A 25988-nucleotide genomic window follows, 5' to 3' on the forward strand; every position below is an offset into this window, starting at 1 on the left:
ACAAGACATGCCTTACAATAACAAGACTAAGTCAAATTGACAACCCTAAGTAAGTTATATTGTAATCTAAAGTTTGCATTTTGTATTGCACCACTTAAGTCTGTAAAAATGTTCAAGGGAAGACTGGAGTCTTTTTCTGTAAACGGTATCAAGCCTAAGAATTATATCTGGAAGAAGATCAAGAAGATCATGCCTCAGAAGAATTATGAAGAAGCTTGGAGTTGAATAAATCTGTTTTGGGAGAAATATTCTAAGCCAAGATCTCTACAAGTTACAGATTAAGTGTTATAGAGAAGTCATTCGAGAACTCCAGAATGACTTATCGAGAAGTCAGAATAGCTACTAGAGAACTCAGAGATATCGACAAACCAAATTGAAGACATGAAGATTGGAGATATCGACAAGTCTTTTCTTCACTAGAGAACTCTAGAGATATCGATAAGTCAAAATATCACTAGAGATCTCTGAGATATCGAAAAGTCAAAATATCACTAGAGATCTCTGAGATATCGACAAGTCAAAATATCACTAGAGATCTCTGAGATATCGACAAGTCAAAATATCACTAGAGATCTCTAAGATATCGATAAGTCTATTTGCCACTAGAGAACTCAGAGATATCGACAAGCCAAAGTGAAGACATGAAGATAAGAGATCTCGACAAGCCAAATTCTCTTATAGAGAACTCAGAAACTTCGATAAGTCAAAATAACTATAGAGTGATTAGAGATTTCGATAAGTCAATATACTTATCGAGATGTCAAGTTCTCTATATTCCAAACTAGAGATCTCGAGGTAAATTCAAAGTACAAAGTGCAGATCAGTTCAATATCCAAGATTAACAATCAACATACAATCCAATCAGTTGGATTGACAAGTCTACAAAAAGCATCTTGAAGAGTGCAAGATCAAAAGCCAAGATTAACTGGCAAAGTAAAGTCACAGGCGTGCAAGATTAGCAAAGATACACTAAGCTGGAAATAGAAAGATTTGATTATCTAAAAATAGGGTGTAGTACATGTTGTTACATGCTATGTAATTACCAGTGTTTATTGTTCTATAAAGTAAAAACTGGATGCTTTGTGAGAAGTAACAATTTAGATCAGAAAAATATTGTATTTTCTCAAGGAAGAAGCTAAGCTCCTTATCCACAAAGAGCCTAGAAATTTGTAGCAAAACATTCTTAATTTTAATATAAAATTAAGTGAGTTTGGAAAGATATGTGTTCACTATTTTATTTGTCTAAATTCTATATTAACATATTTTACTACAAGATTTTAATTTACTTTATTCACCATAAAAAATAACTCAAGAAAAGTAGAAAAACATAAACACACACCGCCCCCCTCTGTTTGTGATTAATTATCTAACATATAGCAAATTATATCGGTCAGTACATCGAAAGTTGTTCAAGCAATTTTGTTGGTTTATGGAGAGAGTATATGAGAATCTGAGTCACTATCAATTTGTCTAAACCTTTGAAACGGCGTATGAAGATAAAGATGGCGAGTGATAGTTACTTTTGGGTCAATTTAAAATACGAAAATGTTCCAATTTTTTGTTTCATCTGTGGCATCATTGGCCCCTCGGAGAAATTTTGCAGTCAATTATTTGAAAAATTAGAAAATGAAGCCCTATGGTGTATGAATGAGGGCTCCTCTGAGACGTCAAGTTAAACCAATAAGGGCAAAGTGGCTTCATAATGGAATGGAGGATAGAGTTTCCAGTTTGATGCATGGAGATCAAAGCAAACAGCCTGAGGAGGAACACTGTAATCAAGATCCTATTTTTTACGCCTAAAGTTAAGGAAACTGGTACTCGTGGAGGGAATTAATGTGCTTTGATAATTCAAAATTCGAATAAAGTGATGGAGCCAGAAATTAGCGATCTACATTCAAAATCAGCAATATCTTCGTTGGAGAAAAATAAGGAAAGCACTGTGGTGATAGAGTTAAAAAAATGGAAAACGGGTGATGGACCGACAACTAATATTTCAAGTATGGGTCTGAACAAATATGTTATCATGGGCCTAGAGAAAGAGGCAGTAACTGAATCAGAAAACAATATGGATCCAAAAAATGGATTTGGGGTGAGTACTCTGGGGGTGCTCGCCTGACATTATGAGTATCCTTAGTTGGAATTGACATGGTCTTGGGACCCCATGGGCTTTTCAATTCCTTAAGAAGATTACTCTCCAGAAGCATCCCGACTTTATATTTTTGCGTGAGATTATATGCAAGCATCTGACAGTAGAGAAGTTACAGCAAGATATTGGTTTTGAAGGCATGGTTGTTGTCGAGTCACAAGGTCGAAGTGGTGGAGTGGTTTTTCTTTGGAGATATAATGATGAAGTTTCTCTATGTACATATAGTAAGAACCACATCGATGTCAAAATAAAACCTAAGGATGGCAATATGTTTAGGTTAACTGGAATATATGGTGAACCAAATTGAAGTAAGCCCAAAGAAACATGGCAACTCATATGTACAGTATCTATTGCTAATAATCTACCATGGTGTTTATTAGGCGACATGAACAATGTTTGTTCTCAAGAAGATAAAAAAAGAGGGAATTTATACCCTTATCATCTTATTCAAGGGTTTCAAGATGTGTTGGAAGATTGCAGCTTGATGGACATGGTACTAAAAGGGCACCAATTTACTTGGGAAAGAGGGGTTGGTACTAATGATTGGATCGAGGTCCGGTTGGATAGAACTTTCGTCACAACAAAGTTCATGAATACTTTCAAGGATGCAATTCTTACTAATCTGGAGGTCTCAACTTCGGATCACAACCCTTTGTTTTTAGAACCTTTCAAGCATATTCAATTCACTCAACCTTGAACGTTTCATTTTGAAAACGCCTGGCTCCGAGAGCCCATGTGCAAGCAGTTGGTGGAAGATGTCTGGAGCAAAAATCATAATCGTTCTTTTTTCATCAAGCTTTATGAGTGTACAGATGTTATTTATACTTAGGGGCAAGAAGTCACGGGGAGTTTTAAAAGAAGGATTTATCAGTGTAAAAAAGCTATTAAAATCCTCAAGGGTCGTAGAGATGCTCCTTCAGTTAACAGGTTGAAATAAAATCAAAAAGAGCTTGCAGAGATTTACGCTCAGCAAGAAGTCTTCTGGAGGCAAAGGTCTAAAACTCTATGGCTAATAGAAGGTGATCAAAACTCTAAGTTTTTTCACGCCTCTGCAAAAAATAGGCAAGCTGCTAATCATATTAGATCTCTCAAAAATAAAGATGACCATGAAGTCGAATGGGGATCAAGGCTGGAAACTACAATGATAAGTTACTTCTCTGATTTATTTGCAGCCTCTCATACAGATTATGATGTAGTTATAAATTGTGTTCAACCAAAAGTTTCTGAAAATTACAACAGATTATTGCTTGCAGAGGTCGAGGTCGAAGAAGTAAAGAGCGCCTTATTTTATATGCATCCGGATAAATCCCCCGACCCCAATGGCATGAGCCCGAGATTTTACCAGAAATTTTGGCACATTGTTGGTCTGTTAATATTTTCAATATTGTTTTTTAGTCAGGCCATATTGATTCTCAGCTTCGTTGTACTAATATTGCTCTCATCCCTAAAAAAAATCCGATGAATATGAAAGACTTAAGGCTTATCTCTCTTTGCAATGTAATATATAGAATTATTTCAAAGGTTCTTGCAAATAGAGTAAAGATGATCATTGATTCTTTAATTTCAGATATTCAAAGCGCTTTTATTCCCGGGAGGCTGATAACTGACAATATTATGGTGGCATATGAGCTTATGCATTTTATGAAGCGGAAAACAACAGGAAAGCAAGGATGGATGGCCTTAAAACTCGATATGAGTAAGGCATATGATGGAGTAGAATGGGGTTTTCTTGAAGCAATGCCAAAGAAAATGGGTTTTTTAAATCAAGTAATTCATCTATTTTTGTAATGTCTTTCCTCAGTGAATTATCAGATAGCCCATTCAGGTAGAAAATTTGGCTCCATCACTCCTACTCGCAGTCTTCGCCAAGGAGATCCATTAACCAGATGAACCAGACTAGCATACAAGCTAAGAGTATGGTATGTTGGATGCTTTGGAAAAATCGCAATAATGTAGTATGAAATCAGCGTGGTATGGTTTCTTGTGAAATAGTAAATTTGGCATTATCTACCCTTAATCAAAGGCGGTCTGTTGACAATTTTCTGGACTATATGCTCCCAGAAGATGGTCTCGAACAGTGGCACTTTCCTATAGAGCACAGAATTAAGGTCAACACCGATGCAGTTCTTTTCGACAATCCAAAACGTTATAGTCATGCTATAATTGTGAGAGATCATAATGGTAATCTAGTTCAAGCTAAATCTACCTGCCTTCGAGGCTCAGTTGACCTTGAGTTTGCTGAAGCAGTAGGAGTCCGCGAAGCCTTTAAATGGATTAAGAACATCAAATTCCTGAATGTTATAGTGCAGACGGATTGCTTGGAGGTGGTCCAGTTATACATAGCTTTTATATGAGCTATTCTTACTTGGGAAGGGTGATTAAAAGTTATAAGGACCTCTAAATGAAAGATCAAAACACTATGTTAAGATTTGTAAAATGTTCTGCGAATGCTGTAGCTCACTATCTAGCGAAATATAGTGATTCAATAGCTGATCGCGAATGTCGGGGTGAGAATGTTCACCCGGAATTTGAATTTATCCTTTGTAAAGATTTACCCCATTTATAAAATCTTTACTTTTGGTGGAAAAAAAATAAAATAAAAGTAAGTTGAAATTAAAAATGAATAATGAATGAAAATGAATAAAAACTCGGTGGTAAAATCCATTATATTCCACCATCTCCCAGACCCAAATTGTTGCTCGGCGGTTCAAGCAATACAAACTGTATACAAACACACACATCCCGCTCTAGGGTTTAACTTCCCCCCAATCAAACACTACAATTCGAATCAAACTTGACGATGAGCTACGCAGCGTTCAAAATGATGCACTCACCTACCGCAATTGAGAACTGCGCATCAGGTTACATCACTCACTCTAATAGCGTCCCTAAACTCCCTGCTATTCAAACCGAAGACTCCGATTGGCTTTCGATTAAGCCCAATGTTCCCACTTCCATTCCTAATTTAGTTGTCACTGCCGCCAATGTTCTCGAAGTTTATGTTGTTAGAGTTAGTGAAGATAGTAAGGGGAGTTGTGGTGAGGCTAAGCGCGGTGGCATTATGGACGGCGTTTCCGGTGCTTCTCTCGAGCTCGTTTCTCATTACCGGTATAATTCTCAGTCGTAATGTGTTATTTATAGATTTTATTAGATATGAAGATTTAGGTTTTGTTGCCAATGTGAAATTCGGTTAATTAGAAGCAAAATTTACGATTTGTGTTTGTGTTTTCAGTTGAGCTTGTTTGTCTTTATTGGTAAACTTGTGGTCTGTAATGTGTTAAATTACTTATCTATAGATGTGACATGTGTTGTGTGTACACGTTACAGTAGTTGTAAGAATAAGGTTTTGATATAATTTAAATACGAAAATATAGTTGATGATGCAATATTCGGTTAATTAGATGTGAATTATGGATGTTGTGTTCGGTGCGTTGCTTGAGCTTGTTTGTCATTACAGGTAAACTACTAAACTTGCGATCCAGAAGCTGTTTTATGTAGATTGCAATGTACATTGCGTGTAGACGTTGTAGCAACTGTAGAAGTACGACTGAGATAATATAGAATTTGAAGATATGTTTTTTATTACAAATATAAAAACTAGATACCTGTGTGGTTCGGATACGTAATGTTGTGTGTATTGTAAAGGATGTAGATTAGAATGTACATTGTGTGAGATTAGGTAAGTTAGAGGTAGAATTCACTAGTCATGGGTATGATAAATATAATACATTAGAATACATATTGGGTTTGTTTTAGAGACATAAAATTGGACGGGGTGACACGTGAGTAATACTGTTATGCCATAGAACCTAGATATAAGAAAAAAATTTATGATTCAAATATGACACTCAACTTAAAGTGAAATTCGGTAGTAGACTATTAGTGCATGTGCGAACGGCCTGGATGCCTAGGCGTTAAGGAACCCGCCTAGCCCCTAGGCATCAATTAGACGTTCAAAGCTTAGGCGTCCAATAGATGAATTAGGCCACTGCTAAATTTAGGCATATATGTTAGATATTATATACATATATATTTGATTGTTTTTAATAATTATTATACTAAACAGATTTTATTAACTTTTGAAAGTTTAATTTGGAGACTGTTGTGAGTATAAAGGTTCGGTTCTATCTTGATGGTTATAAATTTACCACTTAATATAAAAATAAGCGAAGTCAAATTATATATTACAAAAAATAATATATATATATATGTGTGTGTGTGTGTGTGTGTGTGTGTGTGTAGTTGAACCCGTAATTGGCCTAGTGTACACCTTGGTGCTGTCTAACTTGCTTAGATGACACCTAATTCACCTACCCTATGTGTTAAAATGAGGGGGCCTGGATGCCTATTTATTTTTAACTGCCTTAACATGACGCCTTGACAACTATGGATTAAAATTAGTGATAAAACATATAAGATTTACTGTTATGCAGAGACTGTAGGTGCAAATGGTATGTGTTTAAAGGTAATCCTATGGCTATATTTTTATGTATATGTATCTTTTTTTTTGTGGAAATAAGCAGTGTTGCAACAATTGGTACTCTGAGCAAAGCTTAGGCTGAGGGTATGGCATTTGTGATTTAACTGATCCGATCTTTGTTTTGCGGCGCAGTGACTTTAATTAAATTTTGTAATTGAAATGGATGTAACCAGTATCTCTAAAAGCAAGACTTGAAGCTAAGCTATAGATTGAGAGTATATTAGGATGTGGTAATTGGGGCTAGGCTATAGACTGAGCCTTTCACGTTTAACTTACAGAATAATCAGTCCTAAATCTGATTGCAGAACCGTGACGATTTTCTCTTTTATTTATGTAGTTAGTCATTAAATTCCACCGTGTTGTAAAAGTTTGTAATCGAACCTAAGCTGTAGACTGAGCTTGTTATTTTTAACTGAAAGGGTTTACTCGTCTAATATTTGTTTCGTGCAACTGTGGGTTAAGTGCCTTTTGAAATCATTGAGTTATTTTGCAGATTACATGGCAATATCTATTCTATGGCTATATTGCCTTGTGGGGGTGGTGATGGCAGGAGGAGGGATTCTATAATACTTACGTTTGATGATGCAAAGATATCGGTATTAGAATTTGATGATTCAGTCCATGGATTGCACACAAGGTAATTCAGTTGTATATTAGTTAATCTAGGTTCCAGTGTATTTGTCCTTTTGCTCTGATTGCTATATAAATTGTAATTATTACGTTAATAATTATTTAAGGCAAGACTGAAATAGAAAAAACATTGAAAAAACTAGTTGGGGTGAAATTAAACCTATGAAATCGACTTGCCGCAAGGTGACTCGACCGCAAAAAAAAGAGAGCATGTATTTGGGTCACCACCAGTAACTAGAGAGCAATCCCAGTTTCAATATTTGAATTTTAAAAATAAGAAAAGTTAGGTAGGAGTTCAAGCCTAAAATGTAATCAAGTAAAATCCTGATAATGAAGAAACTAGTCTAATTAATTTTTACTCTATACTGATTTATGAACATAATAAATAAAGAAAGCAACTCCTTTTTTTACTTTACTGCCATCGCCCAAAAGTGTAGTAAATAATAATTTAAATAAGCTTCATAAAAATTATAATAAAATTTTCCTAAGTAATTTTTTAAAATAAAATTATAAATACTAATTATCCCATTAGTTCCTCGCCCAACATCAATTCTAATTTAGTATTGTTTTTTAAAAAAATTCTTTTTCAGCTCGATGCATTGTTTTGAGGGTCTAGAGTGGCTTCATCTGAAAAGAGGTAGAGAAACTTTTCCTACAGGACCATTGGTTAAGGTTGATCCCCAAGGACGATGTGCCGGGGTGCTTGTTTATGGCTTACAAATGATAGTACTCAAGGCTGCTCAGGTTTCTCTTAGTTTTTACATTTCTTTTAGTTTGTTTAACACTTTAAATTATTTGGTTAGAGATTTCTTGGGCATTGTTATACTTAGGCTTTTAAACTATGTTCTGAGGTTGGGTCAAGTATTGTACTTACTATTGAATCTTTAACTCAAATTCTGGAACTCCATTTATTGGTCAAGTCATTAAATAGTGTTATTTAGGGATTTGATTTTCAACCATAAATAGTCCTAACCAGGTCTTGCAGGTTTTATAATTTACGAACACCTCTGTTGCATGATATAGACTAGCTTAATACTAGAGTGCTATTGAGAATTAGCATAAATGAACTTGGCTAGTGACAACTTGCAAATTGGTCAGACCATATCCTATTGAGAGCGTTTGTAAATGCTCTAAAGGAACTGTAAATGTGCTGTTTCATGTTTGGTCGTTCAAGGTCACAATCGGTAACGAGAGAATGACTTGGCTTTTAAATTCGCGACCAATTAAGGCTGAATATGAAAGAACTCGAGGACCCTAATATGCCACAATTTGACTAGAGATATGTAGAAACCTTTGAGATGCACTGAAGCCTCTGAAACTCGCACAATCAAGTGTTGTAATATCTATAATTGCACAGGGTGCTTAAATTTGAAAAAGAAAGTGTAAAGAGTTAAATTATGAAATCAATATTGCTATGTTTGTGCACGTCATGCAGTATTAAAAGTCATTTACATGTGGTGCTAAAGGATGGCTTTGGCAAGTTACTTTTGAATCATGTTTCTAAATTTTATTTTACCTAGATTCTACTCTGGAAATTTTAGGGTTCACAATATTTTGTATTTGGTCGTAATCAAAATTCTTAAATGTTTGCTTTTAGGCTGGTGGTTTTGTTGGCGATGACAGCACACTTGGTACTGGAGGTGCATGCTGTGCTCGTGTTGAGTCATCGTACATAATCAGCCTCAGAGATCTAGATATGAAACATGTAAAGGATTTTGTTTTTATAAATGGTGAGACTACTTGTGCTAGCTTTCTGTCACTGTTTTTTTTGTATTATCGGGTTAATTAATTGTTGATTTGAGCTATTTGGTCCTTTTTCTTGTCCTAAACAAAGGTTTCCATATTTGAAATTATCTGATACTGTACCAACATAAGGTAGGAAAAGAAAAGAAAGTAGGAAACACATGTCAAAACTTTGTTTAAATTTTTTTTGCACATTGTAAATAATGACAGCGTGTAATCTTGTAAGATTTCCGGCATTCTCTCTCTTTTTTTAATCTGAACTCGGTCCTGTAGCTAATAAATGATATCATAATTCAGCAGTCACCTTACATTTTTAAAATTTTCATATATAATATTAGTATACTTTATAAATCAAGAGTAGGTCATAAATAAATGCTAAATAATTTTTTAAAATTAATTTTAATATGTAGACACTTGAAGTTGTATTCCAAAAAAACTAAGATATTATGTGCGGTTGAATGATGAACAAGGATTCAGAATTAAATGAAATGAGAAGAAATTCATATAAGTGATTGCATTTTAGTAATATATATATTTTTCCGGCCTAGGAGACTTTAAAAATTGAATAACTGAATAGGGAACTACGTTAGGAGGTGCTTTTGGCTTCTATTGCGGGCCATCCTTCTAGCTTTTGGCCCTTAATCTGATGCTAACAGAGCTTCAATAGCTTGTGTAGAAGTGAAAAGCTGTCAAGGCATGCTGTTATAATTGTGCCTCCTAGCTATATACTACCTTATATGGAATTTGTTGATTTTTAACCAAAGTTTATTATACAATTGACTTTGAACTTCTCATTTTATATAGGTTATATTGAACCTGTATTGGTTATTCTACATGAACATGAGCTTACTTGGGCTGGCAGGGTCTCCTGGAAGCATCATACTTGCGGCATTTCGGCACTTAGTATTAGCACGAGTTTGAAGCAGCATCCATTAATATGGTCAGCAAGTGTATGTTTCTTCTAATTCTGACATATGCTTGGCATCTTGTGATACGATCTCAAATGCAGTGGTAAACTAGCTATTACAAAAAGATGTGTTACATAATTGAAAATTTCCTTGCAGTTGTTTTATCTTGATTTTAATATGTTAGCCCCAACTGAGAAATTTTATCAAATGACATTTCATTTGTAACTTGTTTCCATGTTATTAGGGGTGTGCATGGTGCGGTTTGGTGCGGTTTTTAGCATTAACCGTAGCCAAACCAATACATGCGGTTCGGTTCGGTTAATTGCTATTAACCGCCACCAAACCGCTTAAAACAGTTTTTCGGTTTCGGTTAACCATTCATCGGTTTCAGTTTTTATTCGGTTTTTTATACATTTTTTATTGTACAATTTTTTGTTGGTAATGTGTTGGATAAAAAATAACATCAAGTTAAAAGATAATATTACATTAATCACCAAAGATTTGTCACTTTAAAATTCGTTAAATAAAATTGATATATTTCATAAAGTTATTTTTTGAATGTATAGTTCATATTATCTTAAATAATAGATATGAAATATGATAAAAATATATGTTCACAAAAATGAAAAAAAGAGTATATATCAAAACATATGATAAAATTGATTATATACATATTTAAAAAATTATGATTTAAGAGTATTTACATAATCTTAATTAATTTATGGTATTATATTATACAATTTATCATACTAATGTTAAGTAAATATTTAATTAACAAAATATTAGAACCGGGTTATGAAAATATATACATGTATATATACATAATATATATATATATATATATAATATAGCGGTGCGGTTAATTTCGGTTCGGTTTTGATTGAAAACCTGAACCGAAACTGCACCGCTAATTCGGTTTTTGTCGGTTCGGTTTTCTTCGGGTTTTTTAGCGGTTTGGTTTTTTTAGGTTTGGTTTATCGGTTTTTTTTTGTTCGGTTTTTTCTGCTCACCCCTACATGTTATACCGGAGCCAATAAATTTGAGATCAAGGCTCTATGATGCTGTAAAATAATGCATATGAACTGTTTTATATCTTAATGTTAGTCCTGGAGAAGAATATGAACAATGTCTTTCAAAAATGTTTCCTTTTACTTGTTATTTTTTTGCCACGCCTTTTACTTGTTATTCATTTGATCAGGTAGCTCAAGTTTTAGGGTCCATGTTTAATTCTATAGAAAATTATCTTATTTGTGTTTTATTGTTTTCTTATTAATGTTATGTAATCTATTGCTGAGAAAACAAGGTCTTAAAGTAGAAATCTATGATCCATATATATTGTTTGTATTTCTTTTCTCTGGTTATACTAGCATTCTTGAATAGATGGTGATTTGTAGCAATTTATATTGACTAATTTTTTTTTGTTTTAAGAATCTTCCTCATGAAGCATATAAGCTCCTTGCCGTGCCCTCTCCGATTGGTGGAGTTATTGTAATTAGCACAAATACTATTCATTATCATAGCCAGGTAATTTGTTTGTTCATACTCTAGAAACTTAAAATATGTTCATTTCCACTTTTCTTTTAACCTAATTGCGTTCTCTATTCTTTTCTTCTTCTAAACTATCATTTCACTTGACCAGTCAGCATCATGTATTTTGGCTTTAAACAATTTTGCAGTGTCTGTTGATGGCAGGTCAGATTTCAGACTCCTTGTAGTTCCTTTCTCCTGTCTTATCTCTTCTTCCATTTCTCACGAGTTTAACAGTTTTGAGTTTATCATCAGTTTTGGAATCACATCACCATTCTTCTACTTCAGTTGTACTGTTTCAGAATAAGATAGTTTTTGTGCTATTTTAGTTGAGAACTGTGTTTTTTTGCTAAAGTATATTTAATGTATTAAGTATAGTTTATCAAATTACTTTTAAAAATCTGGTCAACATCATTCACTAACAGCTTTTTTGCGTACCTTATAAAGAGTTGCTTGGTGCTTAAGTTACAAGATTGTTCAATTGACGCTCTATAAGATTAGAGGAAATATTAATTAACTAAAGAAAACTTGAGGTCATATGTGCCGAGTAAGATATTGATTTTTTTTTGCTAGTTTACATACGCACACACCAGGAGTCGAACTCTTGACCTCTCGCAAGGGGGACAAGAGCACGACCACTGCACCAACCCTTTGTTGGGATTTTGATATTTTACCAATTTAAACTTAGCAATTATGTTAATTTGGACTGATAATGGTTTTTGACCTAAAGTTGTTAGTCGAATAGGCCTCAAATAAGTTTCGGTGGAGATGCCACTCTGTAAACAGCCAATAAATGAAAGGACTCCTCACTTGTGATAGAAAGATGTAACAAAATTTAGCCTATTGTAGACATATTTTTGTTTCACCTTTAATGTTTGGAAGGTGTTCAATTTTAATTATTTACGTTTCTCTTAACTCTAGGTTTGTAGAGTGGGCCACTTGTCACCTCTGTTTATTTACATATCCAGTAAGCTTATGGATGTTTCATTAAGAATTGAAGAGGAGTCGAATGCTACTTTAAACTTTAAATTTGAAGAGGGACATTATAGTATTTTTGAATTAATTCAAACTTAGTATATTTTAATTTCTGACATTGTAGCAAGTATTTACTTGAGTTTTTATTTATTTAGTTTCAACATCTCAGTCACTCTTTGTAATAATATTACTTTTAAGGGCCTATCTTGTGATTTACATTGTTAATTGCTGTCATATTAGTGATCAAGATCATTACTTATTACATAGGCATGCTATAGAACACTAGACTTAAATCTAACATCCAGTAATGCCTTTTATCTTGCCAGTCAAGAGACGACAAGATCAAATTTTTGTCTGGAGCTGGATGCTGCAAATGCGACTTGGTTATCAAATGACGTGGCCATGCTTTCAACAAAAACAGGGGAATTGCTTCTGCTAAAACTTGTTTATGATGGACGGTATGTGACCCTTAATTTTCCTCACTTTACTTTTGGCAAATTACCTATCCTATGACCCTAAAGAAATTTTCTCACTTTTCTGTAACACTGACCACCACCTGTCTTTACTAAACCTTCCATAGGGACTGTTCATTTGTTTAGGTTCAGTTTACATTGATTTTTTTCCGTGGAGATTCTGTTAGTTGATAAACACCATATTTGTATTTGCCGTTCCTGAAGTATGGATACCATCTAAGGTTTATGTGTATAGACTCTGGCATTGGTAGTTACTTTTGAGATGTTCAGTTTTTTTATATCAAGCCAAATTTTGAATATTAGACAACGTAAGTGATGAAAGTTTAAGACTTACATATTAAGTTTACATAAAACTTATAACATAAACAGGCAAGTGTAACTTTTGAAATTTAGGATATGTATAGAAATAAATGAATTCAGATAACAAGTTATTTGTTCTTTTTTTAAAAAAAAAACGAGTGTCTTACTTTTTAAGTTCTTTATTTCACAGGGTTGTACTAAGACTTGATTTGTCCAAGTCTAAAGCTTCAGTACTTACGTCGGTGAGCATCATATCCTCAAACAATTATGTTATGTAGGTAGGACCGGTGAGTGTATCTGTACTCATTATGTATTTTAATTTTTCAGGGTATTACAACCATAGGAAATTCATTATTTTTTTTGGCTAGTCGGCTGGGAGATAGTTTGCTTGTGCAGTTCACCTCTGGTGTTGGTGCATCCACATTACCTCCTGGTATGAAAGAAGAGGTGCGTCTAAATCTGTATGATTTTAGTGTCCGTGGTCCTCTGTGACTTAAATGATTTTATAATGGCCTATTATATCTTTTCTTTTGAGTTTTGACTATGTATATCCGTTGTTTGGCTCCAGCGTTCATGTTTTTGGAGTGTGTATGAATATTGAAATGGAAGATTTTTCTAGAAATATTGATATGTTTAATATTTATCCCTTAATTTTAATTTAGTCTATAATATACTTAGGAGATATAAACTTACAGGTTGGAGATATTGATGGAGATGTTCACCTAGCAAAGCGAATAAGAAGGTCCTCTTCTGATGCTTTGCAAGACATGGTCAATGGCGATGAGCTTTCGTTGTATGGTTCAGGTCCAAATAATGCAGAGTCAACCCAGGTTTGTCATTTTCTGATTAGAACTCTAGTTTTCGGGAGTTCATTATATGCCTTGTACAAATGCATGTACTGTTTTAGTGATTAACTTTCCTGGTTTGTGCAGAAAACTTTCTCATTTACCGTGCGAGATTCTCTGATCAATGTTGGCCCTCTGAAAGATTTTTCGTATGGTTTACGAATAAATGCTGACCACAATGCAACTGGCATTGCTAAACAAAGTAATTATGAACTGGTTAGTTTTGCGAGTAAGCTTGAATTTATCGTCCGAAGACTATAACATTATATTTTATATTCATGTAGGCTGGTTCAAAAGTACAGTTACTTAACCTATATTTGTCTTGTATATCCATTTACTTCTATGGCTTTTGTTTCAGTAAATTATGATTTATCCTTAATTAGCTTTCTTGAAGCTTAGATATGCATAAATGGTTGAGAAATAAAAGTAACTTTTTTTAGATGCAAAATTTTCCAGGTATGCTGTTCTGGCCATGGAAAGAATGGTGCTCTCTGTGTGCTTCAACAGTCAATTCGACCTGAAGTAATTACTCAAGTATGTTGGAAAAAGTGAAATCTGTTGCAGTGTGTTTTCATGCCTTCCTTTACATATATTTTCTTTCCTTTTGTTTTGAATATTTTGTTTTCTCTGCCTTTGTGGAGTATTAGACTTGTACACATCATTGCGGTTTGTATACATCAGCCGGAATATATTTCTAGAATTGTTAAATTTTTTTTTTAAAAATGTTTTGTTTTTTTGAAGGAACCTATACCTGGTTGCAAGGGGCTATGGACTGTTTATCACAAGACCTCGCGCAGTCATACTATTGATTCTTCCAAGATGACATCTGATGATGATGAGTATCATGCATACTTGATCATTAGTCTGGAGAGTCGGACAATGGTAAAATTATCAATATACTTATCTGCTTGCTGTAGTTTGATTTGTACCTGTAACCTATGATTATTGTTGTTTATAGGTTCTTGCTCATATTAATTGTTTATATGTTGAATTGAAGAATACAGATATATGTGGAAAATATTTTAGGAGGGATGAATTTTAGAGCAATTCTTCGTCTTTTTCTTTCAATTTGAGTGTTTCTGCCATCTTGTATTTGGTTTCTTTGTTGTTGCATCAAACTGTCAATTTGGTGCATAGGGTCCACTTATTTAAAAAGGCCTCTTCAAAGTTTTACAAGTCGATAATTGTAACTTTTTGGCTCATACGCACCACTGTGCATGAAGTGTATTAAGAAAATGCTTGTTTTGGCCCTCCTGGGTATTGAATTGAACTTTAAACTAATAAACCATATATTTGCTCATTTGCTGTTAGAAATGAGTTATAATGTTGGTTTTGTATCTGAAGCTATAAGCTGCTATGTATTCCAAGCTGCGTCCTATGGGTTCCACGACATAAGCTTGCTGTTTTTAAATAGTAATATGAAAAAATGCAGCATTATTTGTAATTTGTATGCAGTTTGACCCAAGGATATTAGTTTTGTATGGTTTAGAGGTTAAAAATTGTTTTGTTTTAATATTAGCGATATACCTTTTTTTGCAAGTTTAGTGCCCGGTAATAATATATTGATTGATGTGCTCTTTTTTTGGGGTGTGGAGGAAGGGGTGATGGAGTTTGCTTGTTATTTTTATGGTCCTTTAACAAGTGTGGATATCTATGTGCAAGTTCCCTTCAACCATAAACCAAACACATGCCTTTTTTTTTGGATGGGGGGGGGAAGGCTGTTTTTTTCCTTGTGAATAAATTTTTCAGTAAACAAGTTGGATGCTTTTCTCAGTTTGGTTCTCTAAAGTAACTGCATCTAGCTTGTGCTGACTGCGGAAATATTTTAGTGGTCAGTGGATGACTTATTATAAAATATATACTATATCATCGTGTAAAGGGGTCTATAATATTATAGAATTTAAGCAACATGCTAAAATTGTATGTGATTTGTAATATTCCGGGACTTAATATGATATGTATTAGCTGGCGGCTTGTGTTAATTATCATTCTTGATGAATTTATTATTTACATTTGCTGGCTGCTGAACCTTTTAAATAACAATAATGTAATCTATAGGTACTACAAACAGTCAACAATCTAGAGGAGGTTACTGAAAATGTTGATTATTATGTGCAAGGAAGTACAGTTGCTGCCGGAAATCTTTTCGGACGGTAACCATGCTTTATTTTCCGTCCTTTTACCTTAATTTTTATTCCTTCCCTGATGCATTTAAGGGCGATGTTAATGACCTATGAGATATATATTATTATTCTATCTAAATTCCTATAACTATTCATATTATCTCCTGCCCCAAAAAAATTTGATTGTTTCATTTAATAGTTTTTGATAATTTAAGGTGTTGGACACTCATGTATGCACTTATTGTTATTACATTTGACAGGAACTGAGAAACAGTAGATCCGAATTAAGTAGGTAAAACACATGATTAGGTAAGGTATTTGGTGATAGTAGAAGAATTAGTGTAGATTTAAGAAGTTAGAGAGAGATGTTGAAGTTGCTTGAGTTGACCAAAATGATATTTGACCCTATAATCTTGTAACTTGTTTTTTATAAACCAAAAAGCTTCTCCATAATGAGATGAGATTACGTTTGATGCCTTAACATATTATTCTATTACTTTTGATTTAAATCATGGAATTGATGCTTTTAATTATATGTATTCTATATTAAATCTAGTAAGTATATGTACAATGAACACTTTGTCGACTTCTTACATTTAGTCTGGCAATTTGTCTGACTACTCTTCTTGAAGGTTCTTGGGCGTCAAGGCTCAACTTGGCACCGTAATAATCATGTTCATACGACGATTTTCAAAATATGTTTTTGATGCACAGTCTAGCCTTGCAATACCTGTTAGGAAAAATAAAGTAAGCTGCAAAATAGCACCTTGTTCTATTAATTTTGACCTAAATGCTATCCTGTTCTTGCTAGATCGCCCAAAAATCAGGAAGATTAACTTTGACTATATGATTATTTGTGCAGCATATCAATAACCATATAGTCAAAGTAGACTTGAACATGGAATGAGAGCACAGGTAACAGAATAGACCGCATAGTGTCATTGAGATGATTATATAAAAAAATTAACTCTTGGGTTGGTAAATTATAGTCTATCATTTTATGAGCCTGCAGAAGCTTATGTTGTCAGTTCTGACTAGTAGGTGTCATTGTATTGTTACTTTAATACATTTCCGTAGCAATAATCACGTCTCGTTTAAACAATGTAGACCAAAAGCTACCACCTTTAGCTTTAGGGGAATGTTCCTGGTTTTCTTATGTATAGTTAAAAGGGTATTCCGGACTTTTAACTCCAGCTTTTTACAGGCTTAGAGTGATACAAATCTATGCTCGTGGTGCTCGAATTCTTGATGGCGCTTTTATGACTCAGGAGCTGATCTTTAAGACTTTAAACTCTGAATCTGCCTCAGGATCTGAGATTCCAACAGTATCATCGGTTTCTATAGCCGATCCTTATGTGCTTTTGAGGATGAGTGATGGAAGTGTTCAGCTCATTGTTGGGGGTATCTAATTGCATTGTTCTACTTTTAAAGCTTAATTTGCCTTGTCATACTTAATTTACAGTATTAAGAATGCATAAATATGATCTTGAATAGATACAATCTATGATGGTGTTAGACAGATTTTTAATGCTGTTATGTCTTCTTTGCCTACAACTTTTTTTTTCCTCATAGAAGTCCAAACGTTTGCAGTCCCAAATCCAATTTCTTATCCAAATTACTTCGTAAAAGGAGCCACTTTCCTCTCTTCAAAAATCTCAAAGGAAAAGTTTTTGACCCCCATTGTTTCTCAGGCACAAAAAGAATTTTCATATATGACATTTTAATGACCCTTCATGATACTATTTCAGTGAAATCAATACCTTGCATCCGTGAGAATAAATTTTTTTAAAACTCCCCTCTACTATACTTTCAATTATTCAAAGACACACAATTCGTTGCACAGTCTTATCTTAAAAACTTATATGAGGGTAATAGCCAATGCTTAATGGTCATGTAATTGTGCATCTCTTATTTATATTTTACTTCATTTTGCTTGACAATGCAGATCCTTCGACTTGCACTGTCTCTACCAGTTTCCAAGCGGTGTTTGAAAACTCAAAAAATCCAATAGCATCGTGTACACTCTATCACGATAGAGGTCCAGAGCCATGGCTTCGAAAAACTAGTACAGATGCATGGCTTTCAAGTGGCATAGGAGAAGCAATTGATGGCTCTGATAGTGCACTTGATCAAGGGGATGTATACTGTGTTGTTTGTTATGAAAGTGGTATCCTTGAAGTATTTGATGTACCTAACTTTAGTTGTGTGTTCTCGGTGGATAACTTTGAATCTGGGAAGGCCTACCTTGGTGATACTTTTATTAAGGAATCATCCAATGATTCTGAAAAGTATTTGAGAAAGAAATCTGAAGAGACTGAGAATGGTAGGAAAGAGAATAACCAGAGGATGAAGGTTGTAGAACTAGCCATGCATAGATGGTCGGGGCAATATAGTCGTCCTTTTTTGTTTGGGATCCTGGCCGATGGGACTGTTCTTTGTTACCAAGGTTACTTGTATGAAGGTTCAGAAAGTAATATTAAAGTTGAGGAAATTGTTCCCAGTCATGATTCTGTTAACCTTAACAGTACAAGTAGTTCTAGATTAAAGAATTTGAGATTTGTCCGTGTCCCATTAGATACATATATAAAGGAAGAGATTTCGCCTGAAACTCCATACCCAAGAATTACAACTTTTAAGAATGTTGGTGGGTTCCCAGGATTGTTCGTAGCAGGGTCGAGGCCGATGTGGTTTATGTTATTCAGAGAGCGACTTAGGATTCATCCACAGGTGTGTCTCTGACTGTGTGTGAACATTATGCGTATAATTTAATTAGTTTTTGGATTTTTTGGTTGATCTTAGGTATACTTGTGCTCTCCAAAAGAAAAGATTATGGAGGAGCAAAGGTTGACATACTACAGGAAATAAAACAGACAATTTTTGTTGTGCTATTGTTTTTTGACATATAAGATTGATAAATTTGTCACTCTAACTAACTACGGATATATCATTGCAAAATATTCAAAGTTTTCCATATGAAATTGTAGATTCTGTAAATGTAATTTTCAGTAAATGATTTTTTTCTTTTTAAGAATTGGATTTAGCAAGTGTTTAAATTAGTTGCCAAATTAAAGACTAATAATGAATTCATGTGTGATGATAAATGATGTGTGAAATTTTGTTATAATATACCCTTGACGCCTAATAATGAATTCATGTGTGACGAATAATGTCTATGCACTTGGCTCTTAATATGTAGTTGGACATCATTAGACATTTGGACTCTATTAGTATACTTTGAAGTAATAGTTGCCTGGGTTATTGCTGTAGATGTCATTGGTGTGAAATTAATAATACATAAAGATGTCACTGTTTTAAAATTGTGACCAAATATTGAGTTGCAAAGAACTTTTGACCAAGGGAAACGATGGATTTTAATTTAAGGTAATTTGCCACAGTAATTATGGCACCTTGGCCTGATACTTAATTATTATTTCTTTAATATAGTACATTATCATAATACAATTTGCTGCGAGTTTCTTTATTTTTTTGTAGGAATGTATATACTTGAACTCTTAATTCAAAGGAAGGACATTTCTTCTTTTTCTTGTCCTGATTTGCAGTGTTTGTACTTTAATTCACTTGTCCATTTTCGTTCAAAAATCACACTAAATTGTTTAATACCTATTACTGTATGTTGCTTCTCCGGTAGATCCCTTGTAAAGTTATGAATATAGCTACTTACTGTTTCTCTTGCTTTTTCATGTGAACTGCAAATATTATCACTATGATGATGCGTTTACAAGTTCTCATTTAGCTTCACCTTTTTTTTGACAGCTTTGTGATGGGCCTATTGCTGCCTTCACCGTTCTACACAATGTTTACTGTAATCATGGAATCATATATGTTACACAACAGGTATGATATTCCAATTCTTCTTTTCTATGCTCATTCATAATGATCTTTCTTAATCCACTCGTTTTTCCTTGGCAGGGTACATTGAAAATTTGTCAACTTCCATCTTTGTTATGCTATGACAACTATTGGCCAGTACAAAAGGTGGGGCTTCATCTAAAATTTTGATTATTTGTCAATTGGACTTGTATAGTTGTTAATTACAACCAAGTTTCTTAATATTGATTATCTATCCTATTTAACATTGATTTATCTGTTCAGATTCCATTAAAGGGCACTCCCCACCAAGTAACTTACTTTGCTGAAAAGAATTTGTACCCACTTATTGTATCAGTTTCAGTAAGTACATCCTCTACATTTGGTCCATTATCGGTAAAAGAACAGATCCCTAAATCTTTATCATTAAGTTCAAAAGAGTAACATATATTGCTCTTCAAAGTTCTGTTTAACTTGTTGCTTTTACTTTTTCTCATTGCTTCTATATGTCATTTTATTATTTGTGTACTACTATTATTTGCTTTTTGAATTTGTTTGCTTCCTTCAATCTCTTGTCATCCTGTGCTTACATTGCTCTCACTGTATCAAAAAATGTTGTTATAACTTTAAACTAGAAAAAACCATCTTCTGACCCTTAGAAATGAGGCTGCATATACATGCAGAGTTCTAATTCCTACTCGAAACCATTGTGCCATCTCTTAAGTTTTTTATGAAATTGTCTTTGCAGGTTATCAAGCCTTTAAATCAAGTCTTATCATCTTTGGTTGATCAAGAAGCTGGTCATCAGATTGAACATGATAATTTCTCTTCGGATGGAACTTACACTGTAGAAGAATTTGAGGTTCGGATCCTGGAACCTGAGAAATCTGGTGGTCCTTGGCAAATCAGGGGTACGATTCCCATGCAAAGCTCTGAAAATGCGTTAACTGTTCGCGTGGTTACACTATTTGTAAGTCTTACCTTTAACATCACATTTATTTATTTGTTTTAATACACCAAGTTTCTTTTCTTGAACAATTCTGCTGGAATATAGATGTGAATCAGAATGTGTATTAAGTACCATTCTCATTTGTCGTATTGTTTCCTATTGTCTATATAACAGAATACGACGACTAGAGAAAATGAAACACTTTTGGCCGTTGGGACTGCCTATGTACAAGGGGAAGATGTTGCTGGACGAGGGCGTGTACTTTTGTTTTCTGTAGAGCGAAATGCTGAGAGTTCTCAGACTTCGGTAAATGTTGTGGACTTTTAGTTACAAACTCTTCTTGTGCATGCTCCAATTTGTACATATATGTTTATTTCAAAGATATATACATTTCCTACAATACATCCCGAGTTAATTTTACTTACAGAGAAGTTTCTATAAGTTATTGATTGCTGTTATTATTATCTTTTGGGTGTGTGGGATGAGTTTGGTTTTCTGTTTCACACTTTCTGATTTACAGTCACTCTGCATTGACATTATTATTTGATTATATATCGTATTTGCATATTCTTCCAGATTTCCGAGGTTTATTCCAAGGAGTTGAAAGGTGCTATATCTGCTGTAGCTTCACTTCAAGGTCATTTGTTAATAGCTTCAGGTCCAAAGGTTATCCTACACAAGTGGACTGGTTCTGATCTGACTGGGGTTGCCTTCTATGATGCTCCTCCTCTCTATGTTGTTAGCTTAAATATTGTAAGTACCATTTGTTTCTCCTGCTCCTTTTGCTTGTTGATTCCAATTTTGAGGACACCAGATGGGTATATGTGTTTGAGAAACTCATTCTAATAGTAGCATACCCTAGGCCTAAAGTCAATATGTCATGATTAGGACTGTATTAGTACTTACTGTGTTAATATGGTTGACAGTATTAATATTACCGTACTTTTAAGACTAGTAGTGGTGTGTTGTAAGTAAGGGTAGATAAGTCTTTTACTTCAGTTAGTTATACTTTGTATGTGCCTATAATACTTGTATGCTGCTGTGTTTAGTCATTATGTGATAGATGAAAAGGAATCTATTTCCATCAGTCTCTTTCTCTCTCTATTACTACTTTCTCTCTCTAGGGTTTCTATCTCAATCTTTCTCAAAACTCTGTCTCTCTCTCAATTCTCAACTGAATCTCTCTGTTTCTCTCCTAATCTCTCTCTCATCTGTTCTGTAATCTCTAGTTCTAGCTTTAATATCTTCATTTTTGCACTTATAAATCAGAAAATACCAAAAATTACAAAAAACCTCTAAAAACACAAGTAAACCATGACACAATACATTGGGGATGCATGAGCCCTTAAGTAAAGTGACTATTTATATAAGCTATTATTTTTAAGTCTAAACCTAATACACGAGGCACAATATTATTTTAGGATAAAAATTATTGTCTCTAGCCCAGCCTTCATACAATTTATTATCTTGTTGTATACGGGGTTTTAAGTCATTGTGATGTAGCATTGAAATTTTCCAGGTTTTAGCACTTGGAAAATTGGCAAGCACGATGTTCATGGAACTCAATAATTGTATCTTTCATATTATATTTTATTTAAAAACACTTGTTAGGGTATCTAAGATACATTTTCTAAAATTGTGTAAGATTATTGATTCCCTGTCAAGAGATGCTACCGCGAAGAACTAGAAGTTAATATAAACCAAACCAAACGTACCCAGTATATCCAGCAAAAGCAGGGACTAGGAAGGGTATGATGTACGCAGCCTTCCCCTCATTCCAAAGAATGAAGAGGCCGTTTCCCAAAAGACCCCCCGCTTGTGTGTGAACATGGGTAAATATGGAATATAACTATAAAAAATATAATACACAATACCGAATAGTGACTGTTTGTAGTCACTTTTATCCCACATAAAAACACTTTTGATATCTTCAACCCAATATTGCTTAAGAACACTCGCAGAACTTCTACTTTGTAAATCAAATAACTCCCTGTTCAAAAAAGACTAGACATTCGATCTACCAAAAAATGATTAGTGCCAATAATGTATGAAACCCGGAATACAATAATAATAGAATGAAGCACATTAACAGAATGAATAAACTGACACTATATGTTACTAACACTATATATATATACACACACGCTACTCCAATAGAAACCAATTTTAATATAGAAACTAGAAACCAAATAATTTGTTTTTTTAAATTACTTCGAAATATAACACATGGTATGCAAATCGATCGTTGAGAGATGGAGAAAAATACAGTGAATTTAGATTTAAAAAAAAACTTGCAGTTTGACGGAAAAAATCAAATTAAAAACAGAGGGAAAAAGCTGAAATTGTGTGTGGGATGGTGCAAATTAGTTGGGTGTGGTGCTTTTAGTGGGACCATTAGATTAGATTGATCTAATGGCCTAGATTAGTTTCTAGTTTCTATTTTAAGTTTAGTTTATATTTCATCATTTGCCAATATATGTATAATTCTATTTGTTGAATTTAGCCTATAAGTTTCTTCATGTAACTGTAAGGACTATTGTTTCTTATTGTTACCACTTTGAGTTGTTTCATTCATTTGACATTCACATTTTCTGCAAGGATCATGACAAGCAACGTCCCTTTTATACATTGATCAGCAACAGAACAATAGGAGAGGCTGGATTTTATTTTTTCTTCGTCAGTTACCTGTATATGCAAACGTAGCTTGTTGCTATTTTTCTCTTAGTTGCCTTTATTGACTGCCAGTAATATTCAAACTTAAATACTTGATATAATTTCTACTTTGTTTCCAGGATGCTGCATTTCCAGTTTTAAAGAGAGTTTAATGTTCTTTACACCACAATAATTACCGATTTAATAGCTTCTTTGCACTTGCGCACATCTAGATATAGGAACTCCTCATGTAGATTTTGTTGTGCATGTAAACTCATGTTCTCTATCTTTGTTATGAAATATAATAGGTGAAGAATTTCATTCTCCTTGGGGATATTCACAAGAGTATTTACTTTCTTAGTTGGAAAGAACAGGGAGCTCAACTTACTTTATTGGCCAAGGATTTTGGCTCACTTGACTGTTTTGCAACAGAATTTCTAATCGACGGGAGTACTTTGAGCCTAACAGTTTCAGATGATCAAAAGAATGTACAGGTTAGTACAGATAAGTATACGAGTAATCGTGATGTTATAGGAAACTTACTTTGCTGTTAATTGTTTAAATTAGTTTACTGTCTTTTACCCCTGATCTCTTGTTTCCAAGTGAACAGGGTCATTTACTAGGTTACAATGCTAGGGATATGATTTGGTGACTCGTGGGATTGTTTATTTCATTACCTATGTGTACTGTGACAAAACCTAGCAGTGATAAATTTATAAAATGATAATACTGAGCTTCCAGGTCTTGAGTGCCAAGGAAAGCACCCACTCAAAGAGAAGCATACTACACAAACATATTTAGTAAACATATAAAATTACAAAGTAATGATATTGACAACAATTAACAGTAACAGGAACCCAAATACTGAAAACAAATTTGTGTTTAATTTATTAACATCTTTTCAAAAATTCACAAAATCTTCATCTTACTTTTAGAGTAGTGAAATTTTGAAGTATTCTCATCTAACATTCCAGTTAATGTATTTGGATGCCTTGAATGAAAAAACAGATATTCTATTATGCACCCAAGATGTCAGAGAGTTGGAAAGGACAGAAGCTTCTTTCTCGAGCTGAGTTTCATGTTGGTGCCCATGTGACCAAGTTTCTGAGGTTGCCGATGCTTCCAACTCCTGATCGAACCAATGCTGCTCCTACTCCTGATAAGACAAATCGTTTTGCTCTACTATTTGGGACTCTGGATGGCAGCATCGGATGTATTGCACCTCTAGATGAACTAACATTTCGTAGACTTCAGTCCTTGCAGAAGAAACTTGTTGAATCTGTTCCGCATGTTGCCGGGCTGAATCCAAGGTCTTTCCGTCAGTTCCATTCGAAAGGAAAGGCTCACCGGCCTGGTCCAGATAGCATAGTTGACTGTGAGCTTCTTTGTCAGTAAGTACTTCTATTCCCTCCATTATGATTTGTTCAGACATCTGCAAGGTAATTCGACTTCTTCCAGTTTAAACTTGCGTACTTGTAGATTTAATATTTCCTTTGGAGTATAGACAATTTTTTTAGATACTAGTACCCTTTGGTAGTTTTGGATGTTACACTTCTTGAGTGAATGTTCAAGTTTAAGACCCAGTATGACAATGTGAAAGACTTTGCTGCAGTCATGGGTGCTGTTAATCAACAAGTTAGGGGTGGCAATTTTAGGTTTTTAAAAATGTCAGTTTTATGTTATTTTAGAACTTATTAAAATTTGGTAAAAATGATTTTATATACTAAAAGGAATAATAAATTATTAAAATTTGGGTTAGATTGTTATTTTAATATTCAATTACAGTTTTATTTCTGTAAATGCTGTCGATTGAATTGGGTTAGGCTCATATTTTTGGATTGTGTTATAGATCAATACATCTAGTAAACTCAAAATTACGGGGTCGTTCATGTTAATTTTTTTTATTTACGAGATGAAAATATTTCGTAACTAGTTTGAGCAATATCTATTTCTCAATTTTGCAGGTTTGAAATGCTTGTATTGGAGCAGCAGCATGAGATTGCTAATCATATAGGGACAACACGTTCACAGATTGTGTCAAATTTGAATGATCTTGCCCTTGGTACAAGCTTTTTATGAGCAACAGCCTGTTAAATGACGAAACTACGGAAATAACATGACATATTAGGTAGACCACCAATGGGCTATATTCCTTTATCTTCTTTGTAAATTGTGTTGTAATCTCCACAGAATTGTACTCGGTTATCTACCTGGCAAATAGCATTTGTTGTAAAACATTGTATTTCTTTGAATGTGATTAATTTTTTAGTGTAGATTTAGAATTGTAGATGAGAGCTGGAACATAGCATGTGAATGTTTGTTGTAGAATTATAGTAAAGACTTTGTCTATTTGATCGTATCTGGTCATGTGGTTAGTGACAGATTGATGCGAATTATGTATTTTGATTT

At 34.0% G+C, this 25988-nt stretch overlaps 1 protein-coding gene across 1 annotated transcript; it reads left to right on the top strand.

Moving 5' to 3' along the window:
* The first annotated feature begins 4832 nt into the window (after positions 1-4832).
* LOC141689730 (cleavage and polyadenylation specificity factor subunit 1) lies at positions 4833-25938 on the top strand. Its single transcript, XM_074494088.1, has 26 exons — positions 4833-5254; positions 7120-7263; positions 7847-8000; positions 8854-8986; positions 9804-9949; positions 11336-11431; positions 11547-11599; positions 12736-12867; positions 13373-13424; positions 13510-13629; positions 13878-14012; positions 14115-14243; positions 14484-14561; positions 14769-14909; positions 16086-16180; positions 17355-17551; positions 18096-18877; positions 19925-20005; positions 20081-20146; positions 20264-20341; positions 20727-20948; positions 21102-21233; positions 21504-21680; positions 23888-24073; positions 24588-24970; positions 25544-25938. The coding sequence occupies exons 1-26, from the start codon at positions 4947-4949 to the stop codon at positions 25656-25658; spliced, it is 4335 nt and encodes a 1444-aa protein (XP_074350189.1). The 5' UTR covers positions 4833-4946; the 3' UTR covers positions 25659-25938.
* The last annotated feature ends 50 nt before the right edge of the window (positions 25939-25988 follow it).

The sequence above is a fragment of the Apium graveolens genome, chromosome 10, assembly GCF_009905375.1.
Source record: "Apium graveolens cultivar Ventura chromosome 10, ASM990537v1, whole genome shotgun sequence".
Lineage (NCBI taxonomy): Eukaryota > Viridiplantae > Streptophyta > Magnoliopsida > Apiales > Apiaceae > Apium > Apium graveolens.

Excerpts from the sequence above, each read along its gene's own strand:
- LOC141689730 (XM_074494088.1), top strand. The coding sequence starts at position 4,947 with ATGAGCTACGCAGCGTTCAAAATGATGCACTCACCTACCGCAATTGAG. Across the intron at positions 9,950-11,335 it reads CATTAATATGGTCAGCAAGT|AATCTTCCTCATGAAGCATA; the intron begins GTATGTTTCTTC and ends TTTTGTTTTAAG. Across the intron at positions 18,878-19,924 it reads GACTTAGGATTCATCCACAG|CTTTGTGATGGGCCTATTGC; the intron begins GTGTGTCTCTGA and ends TTTTTTTGACAG.